This window comes from Prionailurus bengalensis, chromosome C2, assembly GCF_016509475.1.
Source record: "Prionailurus bengalensis isolate Pbe53 chromosome C2, Fcat_Pben_1.1_paternal_pri, whole genome shotgun sequence".
NCBI classification, from domain to species: domain Eukaryota; kingdom Metazoa; phylum Chordata; class Mammalia; order Carnivora; family Felidae; genus Prionailurus; species Prionailurus bengalensis.
Window position 1 is genome coordinate 130,269,089 of NC_057350.1, and position 19,542 is coordinate 130,288,630.

The 19,542-nt window shown below is 44.7% G+C and overlaps 1 protein-coding gene across 1 annotated transcript in view; it reads right to left on the minus strand.

The window, feature by feature from the left end:
- Window positions 1-19,542, minus strand: part of BFSP2 (beaded filament structural protein 2) — a 68,953-nt gene that overhangs the window by 7,210 nt on the left and 42,201 nt on the right. Inside the window, exons 4-5 of the mRNA XM_043595385.1 lie at window positions 18,859-19,020; window positions 2,465-2,596 (exon numbers count right to left, since the gene is read on the minus strand). Of these exons, the coding sequence (XP_043451320.1) occupies window positions 2,465-2,596; window positions 18,859-19,020 (294 nt within the window). The remainder of the gene's footprint in view (window positions 1-2,464; window positions 2,597-18,858; window positions 19,021-19,542) is intronic.

Genomic DNA, 19,542 nt, shown 5'->3' on the forward strand with positions numbered 1-19,542 from the left:
CACTTTGAACACTCACCAAGTGCTTTGGGGACATAAAGCTAACTAGACATGGTCTCTGCCCTGAAGAAGTTAATGTGACATCAGAGGATCAGCTGATATACCACACGAACCACAGCGCTCTGAATGTGAGTGGGTGGCAGGTGGAGAGACCACCCCAGCTGTGGGAGTCAGGATCTAGGCTCTTCACTGGGAAGCACTGGCAGGTCTTCCACTTCACCTGTGCTAAGGGTATGTGAGGACAGGTAGAGTGGGCAAGGCTGGGGAGTCATGGGAAGAACATGTCATGGGAAGAACATGTCCAAGGGCTCAAGGGTAGGAGAGCAAAGGGTGAGTCCTGGGTATCTCCCTTCCTATGGAATCTGGGCTGGTCTCTGAATGAAACCCAACCTGGGTGGTGCTGGAAGGTCTGGCAAAGGAAGCCTTTCTGCTTTACCCCCAGGCAATTCCACCAAACATGTAGAAGAGAGGGGACAGTAGATAGAGGAATGTCCCAGATGGGGCAACAGTGGACAGGTGAAGTTTACTGAAGGGAGGAGAGGATGGATAAAGCTTTAGAGGTATTTCGAGTTTGGAAAAGGAAGACAGAGCCTTCGGTGTTGGGGGACCTGAATCTTACCTGCAGCATGGTGGTGACAGCATCTGCAGAGGGACATTGTTGAGAGCAGGCTAGGACTTGCTGAGAATGGAGGCTGCTGGGAGGACCTGCTCTGGGGAACCAGTACCCTCTGCTGTGTTCAGTCATTTGCGCACAGGTTTTCTCTTACCCGTCTGTTATGAGTTTTTAGACAACAGGAACCATCCACTTCCTGTTTGCATCCCTGGGACCTGTTTCAGGGAGGGCTTAGCACACACGAGGCGGCCAATACACGTTTGGAATGTGTGCTGAGTGATGAGCCACCTCTACTCAGGTGCGATTCATCCAGGATTTTTGATGATGTGGGGTTGAGTGTATGTCCCCCACATTTTGCCTGGCACTTTCTATGACTGGAAGAGTGGCAATTTTGACAGCCACAAGAACATCTGGGGAACAAACGGCAGCCCCTTAACTGTGCTTAAAGCAAGTTGGGCAAAGGGCAGCACCCCTAACATTAGCATCAAGGGTTATGGCAGGTGAGTAAAACTGATTACAATAGAATTCACATAGCTCTGAGTAAATAATGCAATGTCTTCCAATTTTTTGGCTAAAGTCACATTGCTCTCAGCTGTAGTTTCCTGATTTTTCTCACCTCAAATCCTTTTCTCACATCCCTTTGCACTGACCCAGATCCCATCACAGGATGTGTGGGAGAGCAGAGGAGCGGTGAGATGTGTGTCGTGTCGTGCTGTGGCATGGCAAGACTGAGCATCTTCCTGAGCTGACTGGGCACCATGTGACCTTGTTGGCCAGAGGACATGGACCCAAGTGAACTGAAGATGTAAAGGAGGGGAGCTGGGGGTGATGGGATCAGCTTGGCCACAGGCAGTGAAAAAGTTGTTTCTGAGGGAATCAACTAGAATAAATCCTTGTGCTAACTTCTTGGGAGGTGGGGCTGCTGGTTTGGTGTCGGAACTGATTTGGGTGGCAAGACTGAGATGGGAGTGTATGGGGAATGGTAGAAGAGAGGGGCACTAACAATAATACTGGAACTTCCACAAGGCTTGAAACTGATGGGAGAGATGGGCTCCCTGGGCCTCAGTGGAGTCCAGACTACCACAGCTGCACAAGGATTGCATGAACCATCGCCTTTCATGCACTCCAGTGTGGACAACAGGCTTGTGGTTCAAATCTAATAATAATAATAATAATAATAATAATAATAATAATAATAATAATAAATAATGCAAGAGATCTTTCCACAAACCCCAGTGAGTCTGAGGCGCTTACTAGGTGTCTTAGGTTTGGTTCCCCAGAAGCAAAGCCTAAGGTAGGGATCCTGGTACCTGTAAATAATTAAGGGGTTGTTCTCAAGAAAAGGGGGGGCAAGGAAAGCAGTATAGAGCGGAGGAAGGTGCTAAGCCAGGAGGTAGTCTCAGCAGGAGACTGGGACAGCCTGATCCCACAGAGAGCTTGGAGTATGAATTACACTGTAAAACCTACTCCACTTGGAAGCAAGTGGGCTGGACTTTTAAACCTCATGTCAGCCGTCATTGGCTGAGGGGGGGTGGGGGTGGCGGGCCTAACCTTCTAGGCCAGGTGTCTACTATTTGAGGACAATTCCCTGGAGAAGTGGGGCCCCTGAAGAGGGACGTCTGGGGGTATCAGCGGCCATCACTCACAGCAGCAGCCTTGTGTAGGGTATTTCGGTGGGGCACTAACAGCGTCTACTCTTCTTGTTGTGATTCTGTATCAGACGACCCTTTCAGGACTCAAAACTCATGCTGTGAAATGGGAATCTCTTGCAAACTCTGACCCACACGGCTAGGGTTCAACAGTTGAGAGTTAAAACTGACATAAGAAACGCCAGGCTCCTCCCGGCCCACTCACCAGGGCCCGCAAGGATTCCGTTTCAGCCTGGAGGCTCTGGACCTGGCACGAAGTGTTGTGCAGCTCCAGCCTGAGGGCGGCGGCCAGCTTCTCTTCCTGGGTCTGCGCCATGCGGGCCATTTCCGCCTGTTGCTGTGGAGGGTCAGGTGTCCGCGTGAGCAGGGGTGCGTGGAGAGCCCGAACCTCGCTTTCCCTCTCGCCCTTCCCAGTGACCACTCCACTGCATGTCACTTAGGGCAAACAGCTGGCAGATTGAAATATCCCCCTTTTTCTACAGATGCCCCCACCGATTCGTATCCAAGCATTTACTTAGTTTGAACATATAGTGCATGCAAATAGAATAAAATTCAAAAGATTTTTCTGAAGGATTTATAGGAGAAAGTCTCCTTTTGTCCCTATGCCCTAATTATCTAGTTCTCTTGTTTCCAGTTTCCTATACCTCTTTCCAGAAATATTCCATATATTTATAAGTAAATAGGTATGGTCATCCCCCATCCTCTTGCTTTGGTACTTAATATATCTTAGAAAATATTTTCTACCAGTATATATAGATCAATTACATTCTTTTATTAACAAAATTTTTTTTGGGGGGGTGTTTATTTTTGAGAGAGAGGGAGAGAGTGTGAGTGGGGAAGGGGCAGAGAGAGATGGAGGCACAGAATCTGAAGCAGGCTTCAGGCTCTGAGCTGTCAGCAGGGGCTGTCACGCGGGGCTGGAACTCATGAACCTTGAGATCACGACCTAGGCAGAGGTCAGATGCTTAACCGCCTGAGCCACCAGGCACCCCTCAATTACATTCTTTTAAACGGCTCCATAGTATTGCCTTGTTTGGAAGCACCTTAATTATTTAGAAGCCCTTGCACCGATGAGCACTTTGTTGCCAGTCTTTGCCTGTTATAAACAATGGTGTGAAGAATGGCTTTATAACCCTCGTTTTCCACACGGGCGTATCTCCGAGGGGGTAAATCCTTGCAGTGGAACTGCTGAGTCAAAGGGCATGCATTTATCATTTTGAGTAACGTTGCCAAATTGCCCTTCAGAGAACTTCTAACTCTGTCCAGTACCGTAAGGTAGTGCCAACTATCCCCACATCTGCTTCAGACGAGGAGCACTCCAACTTCTCTCACAGCCCCTGTTTCCTCATAAAAAGCAGTCTGGCCACAATTGTGAACACAGGGGGAAGGTCTGTGTTTCGAAATTTCTCCCTGAGCGAGATGGACATAGTCTGGTTCTTCCCCATACTTTCAGTGGAGTAGGTCATCGCTCCCCTTTTCTTTGTGCTGGAGAACAGGGAAAACTAGAGGTCACCTTCATTCATCTGAGAGTAGTCGAAGGGTTATCTCTGAGCCAGTGATATGGGAGAAAACACCTGTTTTCTCTCCTAGGTTACTGGCTGGCTGGGTTGGCCATTTTTACTACATCTGAATACTTATTTATAGGGTTATGCAAAAATAGCCCAATCTAACTGACTAACTAAGAACACCCAGGTCAGAGGGCTCATATCTCAGGAGTAGTTCTTTCTGTGTGAGGGCTATAAAGACCTCAACAAAAACACCCATTAAAGAAAGGTCTGGGAGGGGCGCCTGGGTGGCTCAGTCGGTTAAGCATCTGACTTCACCTCAGGTCGTGATCTCGCGGTCTGTGGGTTCAAGCCCCATGTCGGGCTCTGTGCTGACAGCTCAGAGCCTGGAGCCTCCTTCAGATTCTGTCTCCCTCTCTCTGACCCTCCCCCATTCATGCTCTGTCTCTCTCTGTCTCAAAAATAAATAAAGGTTAAAAAAAAATTAAAAAAAAAAAAAGAAAGTTCTGGGATTGGGAGCCTGAATGGCTCTGTTGCCTCCAGATTTCAGCACAGGTCATGATCTCACGGATTGTGGGTTTGAGCCCTGCGTTTGGCTCTGTGCTGATGGCATGGAGCTTGCTTGGAATTCTCTCTCTCCCTCTCTCTCGCTGCCCTTCCCCTGCTCATGTTCTCTCTCTCAAAATAAATAAATAAACATTAAAAAAAAATTCTGGGATCGGCTGAAGGAGAATGGAAGCTGTGGGCCCAGCTCTGACTGGTCAGTGCATGGCTGTGTGTCCCTGGACTGTCATTCAGCCTCTCTGAGCCCCGTCCATACCCACAGAATGCAGATGACAGTGAGTGGAGAATGATAATCATATGACTATCTCTAGGGGTCACTCTGAGGCTTCCATCAGGTTATGCATGTGGAAACTTTTAGAACCTTAAAAGCATGCAAATAGTGACAGCATATATTCTCTATATATGTAAAGAGTACTATTAGCCAATAAATGAGTTTGTAAAAGATATTGTGGGTTGGATACTACTAATGATAACTCATAGGCGTTAAGCACTTAACTGTGCCAAGCGCTTCATTAACAGGGTTAAGTCCATTATTTCACTTAATCTTCACGACCCTATGAAACAAGTGTCATTGGTATTCCTATTTTACATGAGGAACTGAGGCACTGAGAGACTGGGCTATTTACTCAAAATCGTATGTCCTAGGAGGGCAGAGCTGGGCTCCAGTGTAGAGACAGATGCCAGACCTGTGCTCTTAACCAGTACTGAGTGCTGCTGTTTCCACCAACCCATCAAGGCTCCTGAAAGCAGAGTTGCCTTCACCCAAAGTGAAGGTGGACCACTCTAAAACATCTTTGTGGTCTGCCAAGCCCTCCTGCGATGGGTTGCCCTATTTTTCTCTGTCTCTTTCCGGTTGGGACTTGACCATGTAGGCCGTGTGGCTGGGTGGGCAGTGGGAGGGTGGTGCTCTGGCAGACAAATGGAGTCTGGCGGTGCAGGGGCACAGAGCGGCCAGGGGCAGCCGGGAGCTGGAGTCGGCCCCTGACCCCTCACAGGAGCTGAGTGTTAAATTCTCAGGATGTTTGTAAGCTGGTTGGTAAACACCGCCATCATTAAAAATTAAATTGCATCAACTTACACTTAATTAAGTTTTATTAAAATGGTAACAAATACTCCAAACACATCACTTGCTAATTTGTTTACATTTTATCATTATCTGTGCCATCCATGGTCTTTATATTGATGGTACCTGTGTGGTGGGAATAACATTTAATGGACCTCTGAGTATGTCTTTCAAACTCTGTGCTCATTTACATCAAGTTAGGAGTTTGAAATCAGCCATGAGAGTATTTACCTCATGGAAATTGGTAAACACCACAAATCAGGGGTTGAATTATTGTTTTGCTGACTATCTAGACTTAAGGAAATGTTAATAATGCAGATTAAACTTTAAGTTGGGTCATGTCTGTAGCCGTTGCATTAAGAATAGCAAAAACAGGGGCGCCTGGGTGGCTCAGTCGGTTAAGCGTCGGACTTTGGCTCAGGTCACGATCTCACAGTTCATGAGTTCGAGCCCCGCGTCAGGCTCTGTGCTGACAGCTCAGAGCCTGGAGCCTGCTTCACATTTTGTGTCTCCCTCTCTCTCTGCCCCTTCCCTGCTCATGCTCTGTCTCTCTCTGTCTCAAAAATAAATAAACATTAAAAAAAAAAAAGAATAGCAAAAACAGGGGCGCCTGGGGGGCTCAGTCGGTTAAGCATCTGACTTCAGCTCAGGTCATGATCTCACATTCCGGGGTTGGAGCCCCTCATCGGGTTCTGTGCTGACAGCTCAGAGCCTGGAGCCTGCTTCCGATTCTGTGTCTCCCTCTCTCTATGCCCCTCCCCCACTCACACTCTGTCTTTGTCTCTCTCAAAAATACATAAACATTAAAAAAAAGGAGTAGCAAAAACATTAGAGGGAGTATTTTCCCAATATTTACAAACTATTATCTGATTTGCAAAGAAGTTACTCATATCATTGATGAAAGGACTCATTAAGGCCAATGGAAATATCAACCGAAAATTCATGAGAACTATCCTCATTTATCTTTGACATGAGTGACTTTTTGCTTAATGGGATATTAATAATCAAGCATATTTTGTAATCTGATTTTGTGACATTGTTGATGACAGAATTATAAAAACAATTGGCAGATTTTGCAAGATTTTGGCAAGTCACACTGAAGGTATAGGTGCAAATGGAAAAGCAAAGTGAGTATTTTATCTTAAAATTTATGTTATCTCTTATCACCTCACATCTGTCAGAACGGCTAAAATTAACAACTCAGGCAACAGCAGATGTTGGCGAGGATGCGGAGAAAGAGGAACCCTTTTACACTGCTGCTGGGAATGCAAACTGGTGCAGCCACTCTGGAAAACAGTATGGAGCTTCCTCAAAAAGTTTAAAATAGAACTACTCTACGATCCAGCAATTGTACTACTAGGTATTTATCCAAAGGATACAAAAATGCTGATTCTAAGGGGCACATGCACCCCAATGTTTATGGCAACATTATTGATAATAGCCAAAGTATGGAAAGAGCCCAAATGTCCATCGACTGATGAATGATAAAGATGCGGTGTGTGTGTGTGTGTGTGTGTGTGTGTGTGTGTATATATTTACATATATATATACAAAATATAATATTACTCAGTGATCAAAAAGAATGAAATCCTGCCATTTGCAACAATGTGGATGGAACTAGAGTGTATTATGCTAAGGGAAATAAGTCAGTCAGAGAAAGATAAATATGATTTCACTCATATATGAGATTTAAGAAACAAAACAAGTGAACATAGGGGAAGAGAAGGAAAATAAGATAAAAACAGAGAGGGAGGCAAACTTTAAGAGACTCTTGAATACAGAGAACAAACTGAGGGTTGTTGGCAGGGTGTTGGGTGGGGGAGATGGGCTAAATGGGTGATGGGCATTAAGGAGGGCAATTGCTGGGATGAGCACTGGGGGTTATATGTAGGTGATGAATCACTAAATTCTATTCCTGAAATTATTATACTATATGTTAACTAAGTTGGATTTAAATTTAAAAAAAAATTAATGTTATCTCTAAAATTATATAAAGAAAACATCAACAGAAACTTCTCTGTTACTTTTTAATGGTACTGTGAAATCTGACTAGCACATAAATACACATGCTTATGTCTACCCCCTCCAGAGAGCAGGTGTGAAACATGACCAGCACATCCTGGGTAAGAAATGGAGATGGGTGGAAATCAGGTCCTTTGGAGGGCAAGTTTCAAAGCCTAGGTGGGTGGGTCTGGGGTGAATCTGCTGGCCCAGGCTCTCATAGTCCCCCATATGATCTGCCCTCCTCTCAACTCAGGCAGTAGGTGGTTTGTATTCAGAGTTTCACACTGGTCTTTGAGGGGATGAACACTTTATCCAAGTGTTTCCACAAGCAGCATGGTTTTGCACATATCTGAATACTGATTTAAACAATTTTTATTTAAATCAATTCATTTTTTCTTTATAAAGAAATGTGTTCAAAATGGAAACTGTAGATAATTTCTCAAATTTTGTGCACATCAGAATCATCTAGGGGGGCTTGTGAAAACGTAGATTCTGATTCAGGAGAGCTGAGCTGGCCTGGGAACCTGCATTTAAAAGTCCCATGTGATTTTTGGCTCAGGTCACGATTTCACAGTTCGTGGGATCCCTGATTGCCCCTCTCTTTCTCAAAATAAATAAAGTTAAAATAAAAAAACTGCCATGTGATGCCTGGTTCATGGAAGCAAAGTTCTAGATTGCTACAGAAACTGCTAAAGCTGTGTCACTTGTCACAGACAAAAGATAGTTGAAAAATTAATCACATTAAAAAATTTTAAAAATGGAGCAAATTTTGGTTGTCAGGTTGCTAAGTGCCAAACCCTGCTTTCTCTTCATTGGAAGTTGAAATTAATAATGTAAGAGAAGTGTCGGGGTACCTGGGTGGCTCATTAAGTGTTCAACTCTTGATTTTGGCTCAGGTCATGATCTCACAGTTCACGGGGTCAAGCCCTGAGTTGGGCTTTGCACTCACAGGGCACAGCCTGCTTGGGATTCTCTCTCCTTCTCTCTGCCCCTCCCCTACTTGCGTGTGCTCTCTCTCTCTCTCTCTCTGTCTCAAAATAAATAAATAAGCTTAAAAAAATAAGTACAGGGGAAGTGTTAATGACCTACCAGCAGCAAATGGAAACTTTCTTATACAGTTTAATTAATATGGAAAGAGAAAAATAAATTAACTTGCTTACTATGGGTTTCAGTATCATTTTATATCATGCCCAATACCTTCTCAAAACAGCTTACCACAAGTAATACTTACCCTTCATTTGGGGACAGTTAACTGCTTTAACTCACCTAAAAGTATTACCTGTTCTCTCCAATTGCTTTTTGGAGTTACGCTTTCTGATTAATAATTACTTTACTTCTATTTCCATTTCAATCCAATGCTTCCAGATTTCTCCTCACAGACCAAACAGTAGGTGTGTCAGTCTAGACCCTGAGGATAGGAACATAGGGCTCTGTTTTGTTGCTCAGTGCAGTTGCTAGGATGTGTAATGAGATTCAAATATGTTGGTCCCCAGGCTTTCAAACCAGCTTGAAATCTTGGCTCTACTGTGCAGGAGAAGGCTCCCATGTTTGCACTCCATCTATATTTCTGGGACAGGAGAGTATATTGACATTTTGAAAACTGGCAAAAGATTTCTTAAAAATTTTTTTAGCGTTTATTTATTTTTGAGAGAGAGAGAGAGAGAGAGAACGAGCAAGTGTGGAGGGGGGGGAGGGGCAGAGAAGGGGACAGAGGATCCAAAGTGGGCCCTGTGCTGACAGCAGAGAGCCTGATGTGGAGCTTAAACTCACAAACCGTGAGATCATGACCTGAGCTGAAGTTAGACGTTTAACCAACTGAGCCACCCAGGTGCCCTGGCAAAAAAAAAAAAAAAAAAAAAAAATTTAATTTAAATTAAGGGGGCACCTGGGTGGCTCAGTTGTTTAAGTGGCTCAGGTCATGATCTCGCAGCTCGTTAGTTCGAGCTCCACGTCAGGCTTTGTGCTGACAGCTCAGGGCCTGGGGCCTGCTTCGGATTCTGTGACTCCCTCTCTCTCTGCCCCAAACCCTCTCATGCTCTGTCTCTGTCTCTTTCAAAAATAAATAAACATTAAAAAAAAATCGTTTTAAATTTTAAATTTTGCATGTTATTGCACATGTAAGATGGGTGTGAGAAAGAACAGCAAGCATGCTTTGGAGTGAGTCAGAATGAAGTCTCTGAGAGTCTCCAAATGGAGGGCGAAAAGGGCCATCTCCTAACCCAGCCCTCTGCTATGCAGGCGTGTTCTTAGCAGAACATGTATCCAAGATGAGCGCTCAGACGTGGAAATGTGCAATCTGCCTTTTCCCAGCAGGTGCTGTGTGGATTTCAGCAAATCACTGGAGCTCTCTCTTTTTGCAGCTGGTGAAAAACAGCTTTACAAAAGCCTTGCTCTGCTTCAGAGTACAGCTAACCGCCTTGCTCTCAAGCCTCTTGGATCTCACGGGGTCACACTAACCTCATTATGTTCACTATCGAGGAGAAAGGGAAAGCAATGGAGTCCTTGAAGATACCGGGGTTCCCGATCTTCTATCACAGAGGAATCTTATCCCATGTGGGGGCAGGACACAGAAACATGATTTGGAAAGATCATGACAAGAGTCTGGCATACCCTTTTGGACCCTCAAGACAAAGGCTTCTCAACCTCACTTTCCACAAGATGTCACTTGCTCATTTCTAAGAAAATGAATCAAGACACCCCCACTCCCACCCCATGTGATCTGTCCAGGTCAACCTAGCTGTTAAGAATGTTGATACTGGAGTCAGAATGTGTGGTTTGAATCTCAGTTCTGCCGCTTTGTAACTGTGTATTCTTGGGTAAGTTACTAACCTCTCTGGGCCTTCCTTAGTTCCCTCCTCTGTAAAATGGATAATATTTCAATACTTATCTCATCATGGGAACACGAAATAAGAATAAGCCTGTGAGGTGCTCAGAACACCGCTGATACTTGGTAAATGCTCTGTTGGCAATGCCTTCATGACACATTGCATTCTGCCTTGCGGAAGTCTTTTTCTTCGTTTTAAAAATGTTTTATTTACTTTTGAGAGAGACAGACAGAGACAGAGTACGAGTGGGAGAGGAGCAGAGAGAAAGGGAAACACACAACCTGAAGCAGACTCCAGGCTCTGAGGTATCAGTACAGAGCCCGATGTGGGGCTCGAACTCACGAACTGAGAGATCATGACTGGAGCCGATGTTGAACGCTTAACCGACTGAGCCACCCAGGTGCCCCTAGAAGAATGGTCTTTCTCTCCATTGCCTCCCACATGCACTCAGCCAACCTCACACTAGATTGTAGGTACCTTGCGTGAGTGGACAACTTCTCACTGACTCCTCTGTCTGCCCTGGTGACCTAACATGGTTTTTTACACCTAGGACATGCTCGGCAACATTTACTAAAGGTCTACAATGTGTCCTAGGCACATTCTAGGGACTACAGAAGAGGAGGGTCTACCAGCAGTGGAATTAAATCACATCTCCTTTTCATTAGGAGGATTAGCTATCATTATTATAATGACTATAAGTCACTTTATAGTCCTGCGGTGTCATATAAATGGTATTTAGCTAAGGATAGCTTTTGATAAGCAGCATACACACCCCTGACCTATCCAGCCAGATGTAGGATTTATTTGGGAGAAGGCTGGATGCTATCCAGTCTTTACCTGAGACATGAGTTCTCCTGTGTGGGAACTAAAAAGAAATACGTGTCTCGCTCGGTGAAACTTCAGTGTTGGCAGGAGAGCTGGCCTGGCGAGGCTAAGCCAGGTTTCTCCTTGAATTTACACAAGAGCCACCTGGCTGTTGAAGCTGCTCACTTAAGGCTATAGGACCAATTCCCAGTCTCAGTGGAAACTGGCAAAGGGCACAGCGAGGAGCACGTGGCTTTGTGGTCTTGCGGCCCCTTGGCCATCAGTAAAGCACGTCCCGCTGAGGAAAGTGGCAGAAGAGGCTTGGCAGTGAGTGTAAAAGTATGAAAAGTATGTTTTTCTTCTTAAAGCAATTGTTGGAGAAGTCTAAATGATAGTATTTTTCTTCTGGTTCATGGAGACCATCCCATTCCTAAGAAGGAAATCCTCTGCTCTGTCTCTTCTTGGAGATTAACACGTGTTGAATGAAAACCGTACTACTTTAATTTATCAGGGATTGGAGCTGTTTCATCTTTGCAAGGGTCTTATTTTAGAAACAAGGTCCCTATACTTTTCATGGGGAAGAGCTACCACTGAGAAATATCTAAGATATTTTGAGACCACAGAATCAGGTGGCCAGGGACGGGCCAGGGACTTTGTGCCCACAGCACCAAGCACCTGGTCTGTGTTTAACAAATGGAGTCTGAGTGAGTGAGTGAGTGAAGATTTCTTGGTAGAATGTATGAGGAGGAGCTTACAATGTTGGGTGATCCTCTATCTAGAGAGTCACTCAAATATTGGTCGTTGACCAGTTATGAGGTTGGAAACACAGTGTGGATGGTGAGGGTCTAGGAGTGCCCTCTGCAGTATACACGTTATACTTGGTAGGGTAAAGAACAGGTGAAAGTGGCCAGTGCCTACCTCAATGAGACGGTCTCTTTATTTTCCCTTCTAACAACTACTCTGATTCCCCCGACCTGTCCCCCGGCCAGACCAGCCAGGCTACACTACTGTACCACACAGTGACAGGAACCAAATCGTGGTCTCCTGGCTCCTCTAGTAACCCTGCCTTACTGGCTAACAATACCTTTTGAAAGCTAGCTGGAACTACCACAAATTAAGTAAAAAGACAATTGACAAGCTGAGAACACATTTATAACTTATTGCAGGGAGAGGATGAACTTTTCTAACGTACAAAGAGTCACTACAAACCAATAATAAAAAGTCCAAGACTGGGGTGCCTGGGTGGCTCGGTCGGTTAAGTATCCAACTTTGGCTCAGGTCATGATCTCCTGGTTCATGGGTTCGAGCCCTGTGTTGGGCTCTGTACTGACAACTCAGAGCCTGGAGCCTGCTCCCTCTCTCTCTGCCCCACCCTCACTCATGCTCTGTCTGTCTCTCTCTCTCAAAAATAAACATTAAAAAAAAAAGTCCAAGACCTAACAAAAATGGGTAAAAGGTATGATCTGATAGTATACATGAGAGCAAATATGGCTGAAATTCAGCATGTAAAGAGATGTTCCACCTACCTTATAATATGAGAAATGCAAAATAAAACTGCACCGAGAAACCATGTTTTACCTATAATATTGACAAAGATCACAAGGTATGAGAACTCACAGTATTGGCGAGGATATGGGGAAATGGTCACTCTCAAACATTTCTGAGGAGAACGTAAATTGTTACACCCTTTACCTAGGGTAATTCGACAACATTTATCAAAATTACCAATGTGCATAATTTTTGACCCAGCCATTCCACATCTAGGAATTTATTCAGTAGATGTATTTCCATCTTGGGAAGTGAGGGACATACGTAGTTAGTGACTCATCTTATAAAAGCAAAAGATTGGAAGCCACCTTAATATTCATCAGCAGGGCATTAAATAAATCCTGGGATATCCACTAGCTAGAACAGGGGTTGGGAATTTTTTTCTGTAGAAGGCCAGAGAGTAAATATTTTAGGCTTAACAGACCATATGGCCTCTAATGCAATTTTTCGCCTCTACTAGTGTATGCAAATGCAGCCATAGACAATATGTAAATGAAGGAGCATGGCTGTGTTCCAATAAAGCTTCTTTGCAAAATACAGGCAGTAGGTCAGATTTGGCTGTGGGCCATAGTTTGCTGCCCCCTGTGGTATAATATCATGCATCTAAAAAGCATGAATACTACTATTTGTGTAAAGAGAAAGAGAATATATACGTATTCCCTTGTATCTGGATAAAATATCTCTGAAAGGACTCATAGTATAAGGATAACATTGACCGACCCAGTAGAAAAGAACTGTATGTCATTTTGCACATTTTGAATTTTGAAGCAAGTGAAGGTATTACATATCAAAAATGCTTAAATAAAATAAAAGTAATCAAAAAAAAAAAAAAAAGAAAGAAAAACAAGCTGGGCCCAAAGCTCTTCCTGTGACACTCCCCCTCAGTGCTTGTAGTGAGCGCATCAGAATAAAACATGGCTTATTTCACTGAAGAGGCATCAGGATTATAGCCAACTCATCAACACACAGGGTCTCCTAGATTGCAGATGCTCTTAGGGGTTCTGCTGTTTCTGTCCTCCTTCAAAGGGACTCTCCCAGTTGGCTATCTTGCCATCTAGAGTCAGTGACCCCAGGTGACTAGCAGAAACCCATTTCAATCCAATTTCATATAGTCTAGAAAATATTCACTTTTGTACAAGCAAGCAAAGGGAATGTGTTGACATGGCAGCCTATACAAAATATTTGCCCTTTCAGGATAAATTATTATTTGTGAATATGGGTAATGTGTAGACATGTTATCCAAGGTTTCTAGTCTCCTATGGGTAGATCTAGACCTATGTTGTCCAATATGATAGCCACTAGCCACACATAGCTATTTAAATAAACATTAAATAAAACTAAAAGTTCAGCTTCTCGGGGCACCTGGGTGGCTCAGTCGGTTAAGCACACAACTCCAGCTCAGGTCATGATCTCGCGGTCAGTGAGTTCAAGCCCCACATCGGGCTCTGTGCTGACAGCTCAGAGCCAGGAGCCTGCTTCAGATTCTGTCTCCCTCTCTCTCTGCTCCTACCCCACTGGCGCTCTGTCTCTCAAAAATGAATAAATGTTAACAATTTTTTTTTTTAAGTTCAGCTTCTCAGTTGTATGAGGCACATTCCAAGAGCATAGTAAGCACAGGTGGCCTGTAGCTGCCATACTGGAAAGATGTACAGATTATACAACAACAGTTCCATCTTTGCAGAAATTTCTATTAGAGGGCACTGCTCTAGTCAGTTGCTAATGTGTCTTCCAGCCCTAAGACCATCAATAACCAGAAACCTCACAATTCATCTCAATCTGTTCACCTCTCTTCATTCTCTACTGTCTCCACAATCTGTCATCCTGACTGTGGGAGGCATGATGGTTAGAGCTCCAATGAAGTTCCTGACCACAAATGCCTTGAGCTGATCTGAGGCGAGTGCAGACCACCATCAGAATAGGTAGCGTGGGAGCATTTGCTGTGGGGTTCCTGGCCCCCAGGAGCTATTAATAGGAAGCTGAGTTCTCTCTCAGTGGCACCTCCCACCCCACCCCACCAGCTTGTGCTGGTAATTGAGTAAGCCTTTGGTTATTGCCCATATCCTCCCGCTGCAGTGAACAGGGGGCAGGGATGAGGCTTCCAGGAGTGAGGGTGTGGAGACCCCAGGGGGGTGGTTAAGAAGGCAAAACAGAGCCTGTCTTGCTTGCTCCAGAATGGAAAATCTCAGATTAGGAATGCTAGGAAAGAGGTGCATGATAGTGGCCCCCCCATATTCCCAAGGTGGCCTGTGGGCTGCAGACTGGGGGACGTATTCCATGGCTAGCCAGGAGGTCTGGAGGGTGGTATGGCATGCTGTCTGTGGTTCCCTGAACATCCTCAAATACCTTGAGGTGGGTAACCACAATAAACCAAAGGAAGGGCCAGGCTGCAAGACCCTCCAGAAATTTTCTGGACCAAACTGATCTCCCCAAACATGGAGTTATACAATTTGAGAAGTTCCAAAAACTGGACCGCCAAAGTTCCTGACATCCATGACTGTGGCTGGAGAGAACCTAGCCATAACCTCTTTATAAGCTTTTATTGATTTAAAACTAGGAGGAGTTAGCAGATAACTGGTAGCAGATGCTGATGGCATCCACCTTTATCCCTCAGGCTGAAACATGTTTGTTCTCCCCAGCTTCCATTCCACTGCCAAATTCCATACTTCTTTGCCTGGGAGAGCTTTCTCTGAAGTCTTTGAAAGGTCACTCTGCTAGCAGATGCCAGATGTCTGATGGGGATGGTATTACTACCCCAGCTTCCTCGCCTTTCCCTTCTCTTGTATTCTGTACCGTTCCCCAGAAGCCCTGTGGCTTCAGAGTCCAGTCTCCCACAGTGGCTGCTGGTTGGAGAATGAGTTCTTTGTTGGTTCCCTTCTCTACCGGTATTTTGTACTCCCCACCCGCCCCGGCCAACTTCCAGATAAACCATTTCCACTTTAATATTTGTCTCAGGGTCAGTTTCTGGGGAAACCTAAACAAAGACATAAATTAATCATGTCAATTAATTTTCAGGCTTTCCAGGCTGAAAGGTAATTAAATACATGTTTGTATGCTCTCTGCAAAAGGTTTTGAAAGGAGTGTGTGCTAAGCCATTTCACATTTATGCTTTGCTGCCAGGAAACCGACAGGAGATGCTCAGGACGGGCAAATGTCAGCCCCCAAGGGCATGACAGCAACTGACAAAACTATTTATTGGAGGACTTCTGGCTGTCAGTTCTGATCTCTGTTGATGATCAGAGGAATTCACTCATTCTGCAAATATTTTCTGAGCTCCGCCTCTCTGCAAGAGGCCCAGGCAGCATTAGCCAAATGAAAACAAGTACTGTCTGTTTTCTCTGAGATGCAGCTTTCAGATTACTCTATTAAAAAAAACACTAATGAATCTGTTCAGAATTAATGGTTGAATTACTGTTGGGTTGGTAATGATTCTCAAGAGTGTGAAGGGTGAATAATAATGGCCAGGAGTTTTTTCCTTTTCAAACTATGCAGGATTTATTTCTGTGAATTCAATGCCCCTTCCCTCCTCCCTGAAGAAATAATTGCTACAGGGGTGCCTGGGTGGCTCAGTTGGTTAAGCCTCCAGCTCTTGATTTCAGCTCAGGTCATGATCTTACGGTTGGTGGATCCAGACCCTTGTCTGGCTCCACACTGACAGTGTGGAGCTTGCTTGGGATTCTCTCTCTCTCTCTCTCTCTCTCTGCCCTTCCCCCCTCTTCAATAAACAAACAAACAAACAAACAAACAAATGAAGAAATGATCACTACAGTGTGGTGTATGCCCCAGGAGGGTTGGGACAGAACAGGGTTGCACACCACAGAGATTCTGCTTTGGGAACAGAGCCAAGCAGGAATGACAGCCCAGTGTGGAGTAAAGGTGCCTGGACTGGGAGCCTGGAGAGCTGGACAGTGGTGCTGCCAGCCAGCTGTGTGACCTCAGGACATCACTGCCCTCTCTGGATCTGTCTCCTCACCTTTGAAATGAGGAAATGGGATGGTCTCTAAGGTCCTGGATTATAAATATTCATGGATCTTCTAAAAAAGAAGCAATGGACCAAAATCAAACCTGTGGTTTGGTTTCACTTTCCCTTTGTGTTGTTGCACCTCTGGCCTGGTTGGAGGTGGGGAGCTGCATTTTGTGCAGTTAGTAGGCACTATTTGCGATAAAAAATGTTTGCAGTGACCTGGCCCATGGAATTAAGGTTAGAAAGAAAAGGGGTGTTGAAAGGGGATAAGGGGTAGAGAGATGGGGGAGTAAAGATGTTTCCTGGGCTGCAGAACATTAGGGGGTCCAGAATCGGTGAACACCCTGATCTGGAGGTTTCTGTTGATACTTAGGGGCCAGGGGATTGAGGGGCCATAGGGGGAAGAAAGAAGAACAGAAAACGTCCTCCTGGTTTTCTTTTAGTAGCTTTTATAAACTCTTGTGGCTCTCCAGCCTTCCTGTATATTAGAAACATTCAGCGAGCTTAAAAAAAATCACAGAGGGGCGCCTGGGTGGCGCAGTCGGTTAAGCGTCCGACTTCGGCCAGGTCACGATCTCACGGTCCGTGAGTTCGAGCCCCGCGTCGGGCTCTGGGCTGATGGCTCAGAGCCTGGAGCCTGTTTCTGATTCTGTGTCTCCCTCTCTCTCTGCCTCTCGCCCGTTCATGCTCTGTCTCTCTCTGTCCCAAAAATAAATAAACGTTGAAAAAAAAATTAAAAAAAAAATCACAGAGACCCTCTCCTTCTTCGGATTTGAATGGTCTTTGATGGCACCTGGAAATGAGCATTTTTGAAAATGCTCTGAAATAATCCCGCCATGCAGCTGGAATGGAGTCCCACCAAACAGTGACTCAAAGCATAGGAGCAGTCCACTTGCCTTCTCTCCAAAAGATGAGCTATCTCATTTTTCATTTTACCTTTTCCACACCTTTCTTTCCCTTCTGTTCCTCTCATCCTGGGCCTCAAAATGCCCCAAGTCATACATGGCTGGGAGATGGAGAAGGGAAGAAGAAACCCTATGCATTCTATTTTCTCGTTAATTTCTTGATTATTTATGAGGTTTAATAAAAGATGTTTTCCTCCATGAATATAACTCATAATATTTAAGAAAAACTTTAAAAACACCGTGGTCAAAAACAAGCGAGCAAAACCATCTCAACATGTCAAATAGGCCCCTCCCTCAAAGACAACCGCTGCTAACTCCAACACATTTTTGCGTTTTCTTTCTAATTCTTCCCTGATGCCTCATTTCTTTGTTTGATTGCTTCACCCTACTGTATATACCAGGGGTTGGCAAACTGCAGCCCACAGGTAAATCCAGCCCACCTCTTGTCTCTGTAAATAAAGTTTTATTGGAACACAGCCATGCTCATTTGTTACCTTTTGTCTACAGCCGCTTTCACAGGACCATGGCAGGATTGAATAGCTTCAACAGAGACTGTCAGGCCCAGGAAGTCTAATGTTTATTATTTAGTGCTTTCCAGAAAAAGTTTATTGGTTCCTGGCATATACCCTTCTGTACTCTTGTATCCCCCATTTTACCTTATTATGTGAGCATTTCCTGTGTTGTTATAAATGCTTCATAAATATTTCTAACAACTTCCTGGAATTTCATTGCATGGTTAGGTTGTGGCTTAGCCTTACCCCTATTATTAAACATTTCTGTGTCCCCTCACCCAGTTTTTTCATTCTTTTTTTTTAAATGTTTATTTAAACATTAAATAAGAGAGAGAAACAGTGTGAGCAGGCAAGAGGTAGAGAGAGAGGGAGACACCAAATCTGAAGCAGGCTCCAGGCTCCGAGCTGTCAGCACAGAGCCTGACGCAGGGCTCGAACTCACGAACTGTGAGATCATGACCTGAACCGAAGTTGAACACTTAACTGACTGAGCCACCCAGGCACCCCAGTTTTTTTTCATTCTTTAAATGGATGCTTCAGTGAGTATGTTTGGATGTAAACTTTATCTGTGTTTTCAATGATTTGTTCAGGAAAGTGTCCAGATTATTCAACTGGAAGGTAGGGGCATTTCAAGACTTTTAACACATATCGTGAATTCCCTCACTCAACGACGTCATACAAGTTTGTACTCCTCAGTAGTAATATAGGGGAGAACGTACTTCTCCACACACTTGTCGGCATTAAGTGTTAAACATGTTCTGCATTTAGACAGGTAAGCAGCTATCATCTTAAATTGCATTTCTTTTATGTCTAATGAGATTGAAACTTGCATTTCTTCTTTTCTTTGTTGACTGCTTTTCACCTTTGCTTGGCCTCCTTCTGCACAGGGCAGAGGGGAGCACACTCACCTTGGCTTGGAGCAAGGCTCCTGCCTCTGCCCGGTTCTTTTCCACGTCTCTCTCCCAGTGGATTCTGATGGTCTCGAGGATGTCGTCCAGACCAGTGCCAATGGGAACACCCATTTGTTCCAGCTCAGACCCTGCCAGCTGTTTGTACAGCACTTTCACATCCTGCAAATGACGATAGACGCTTCAGGTGAGTTCCAGAGGTGAAGGAAAGGACACAGAAGTTGAGCCAGCATAAGCCCAGGTCTGTTGGGTAATCCTTATGCTTCTCATTCTGCTACTGCCAAAAGTGGGGCTTCGCAGAGACTGACAAAGTCCCTGACCCTGTCATCAGCACCGGTGCCATAGTCTCCTTCCCCAAGGACGTATTTCTTAGGCTGGTCTTCGCAAGCCCAGACCCACTCAAAGCAAACGTCAAAATAAATAAATAACCAAATAACAACACAAACAGAGCAAGCAGCAAGAGTAAGATGAAATTGATGGATTTCGTAAAGTCACAGTAGGCAGGAAGAGGTTTAAAGGTAACTCTGGAGTCTCCAAGGGTTGGAGGTGGGGGGAGTGGTACCAAACGACTGAGCTAGGAACAGGAAGTGGGCTTTGGGTTCCTGGTCAGCATGAGGTCGGACAAAAGAAGGGACTTCCCAATGGAAGCATGGTTAAGTGAGTTTTGACTTTTTCAACTGAAAG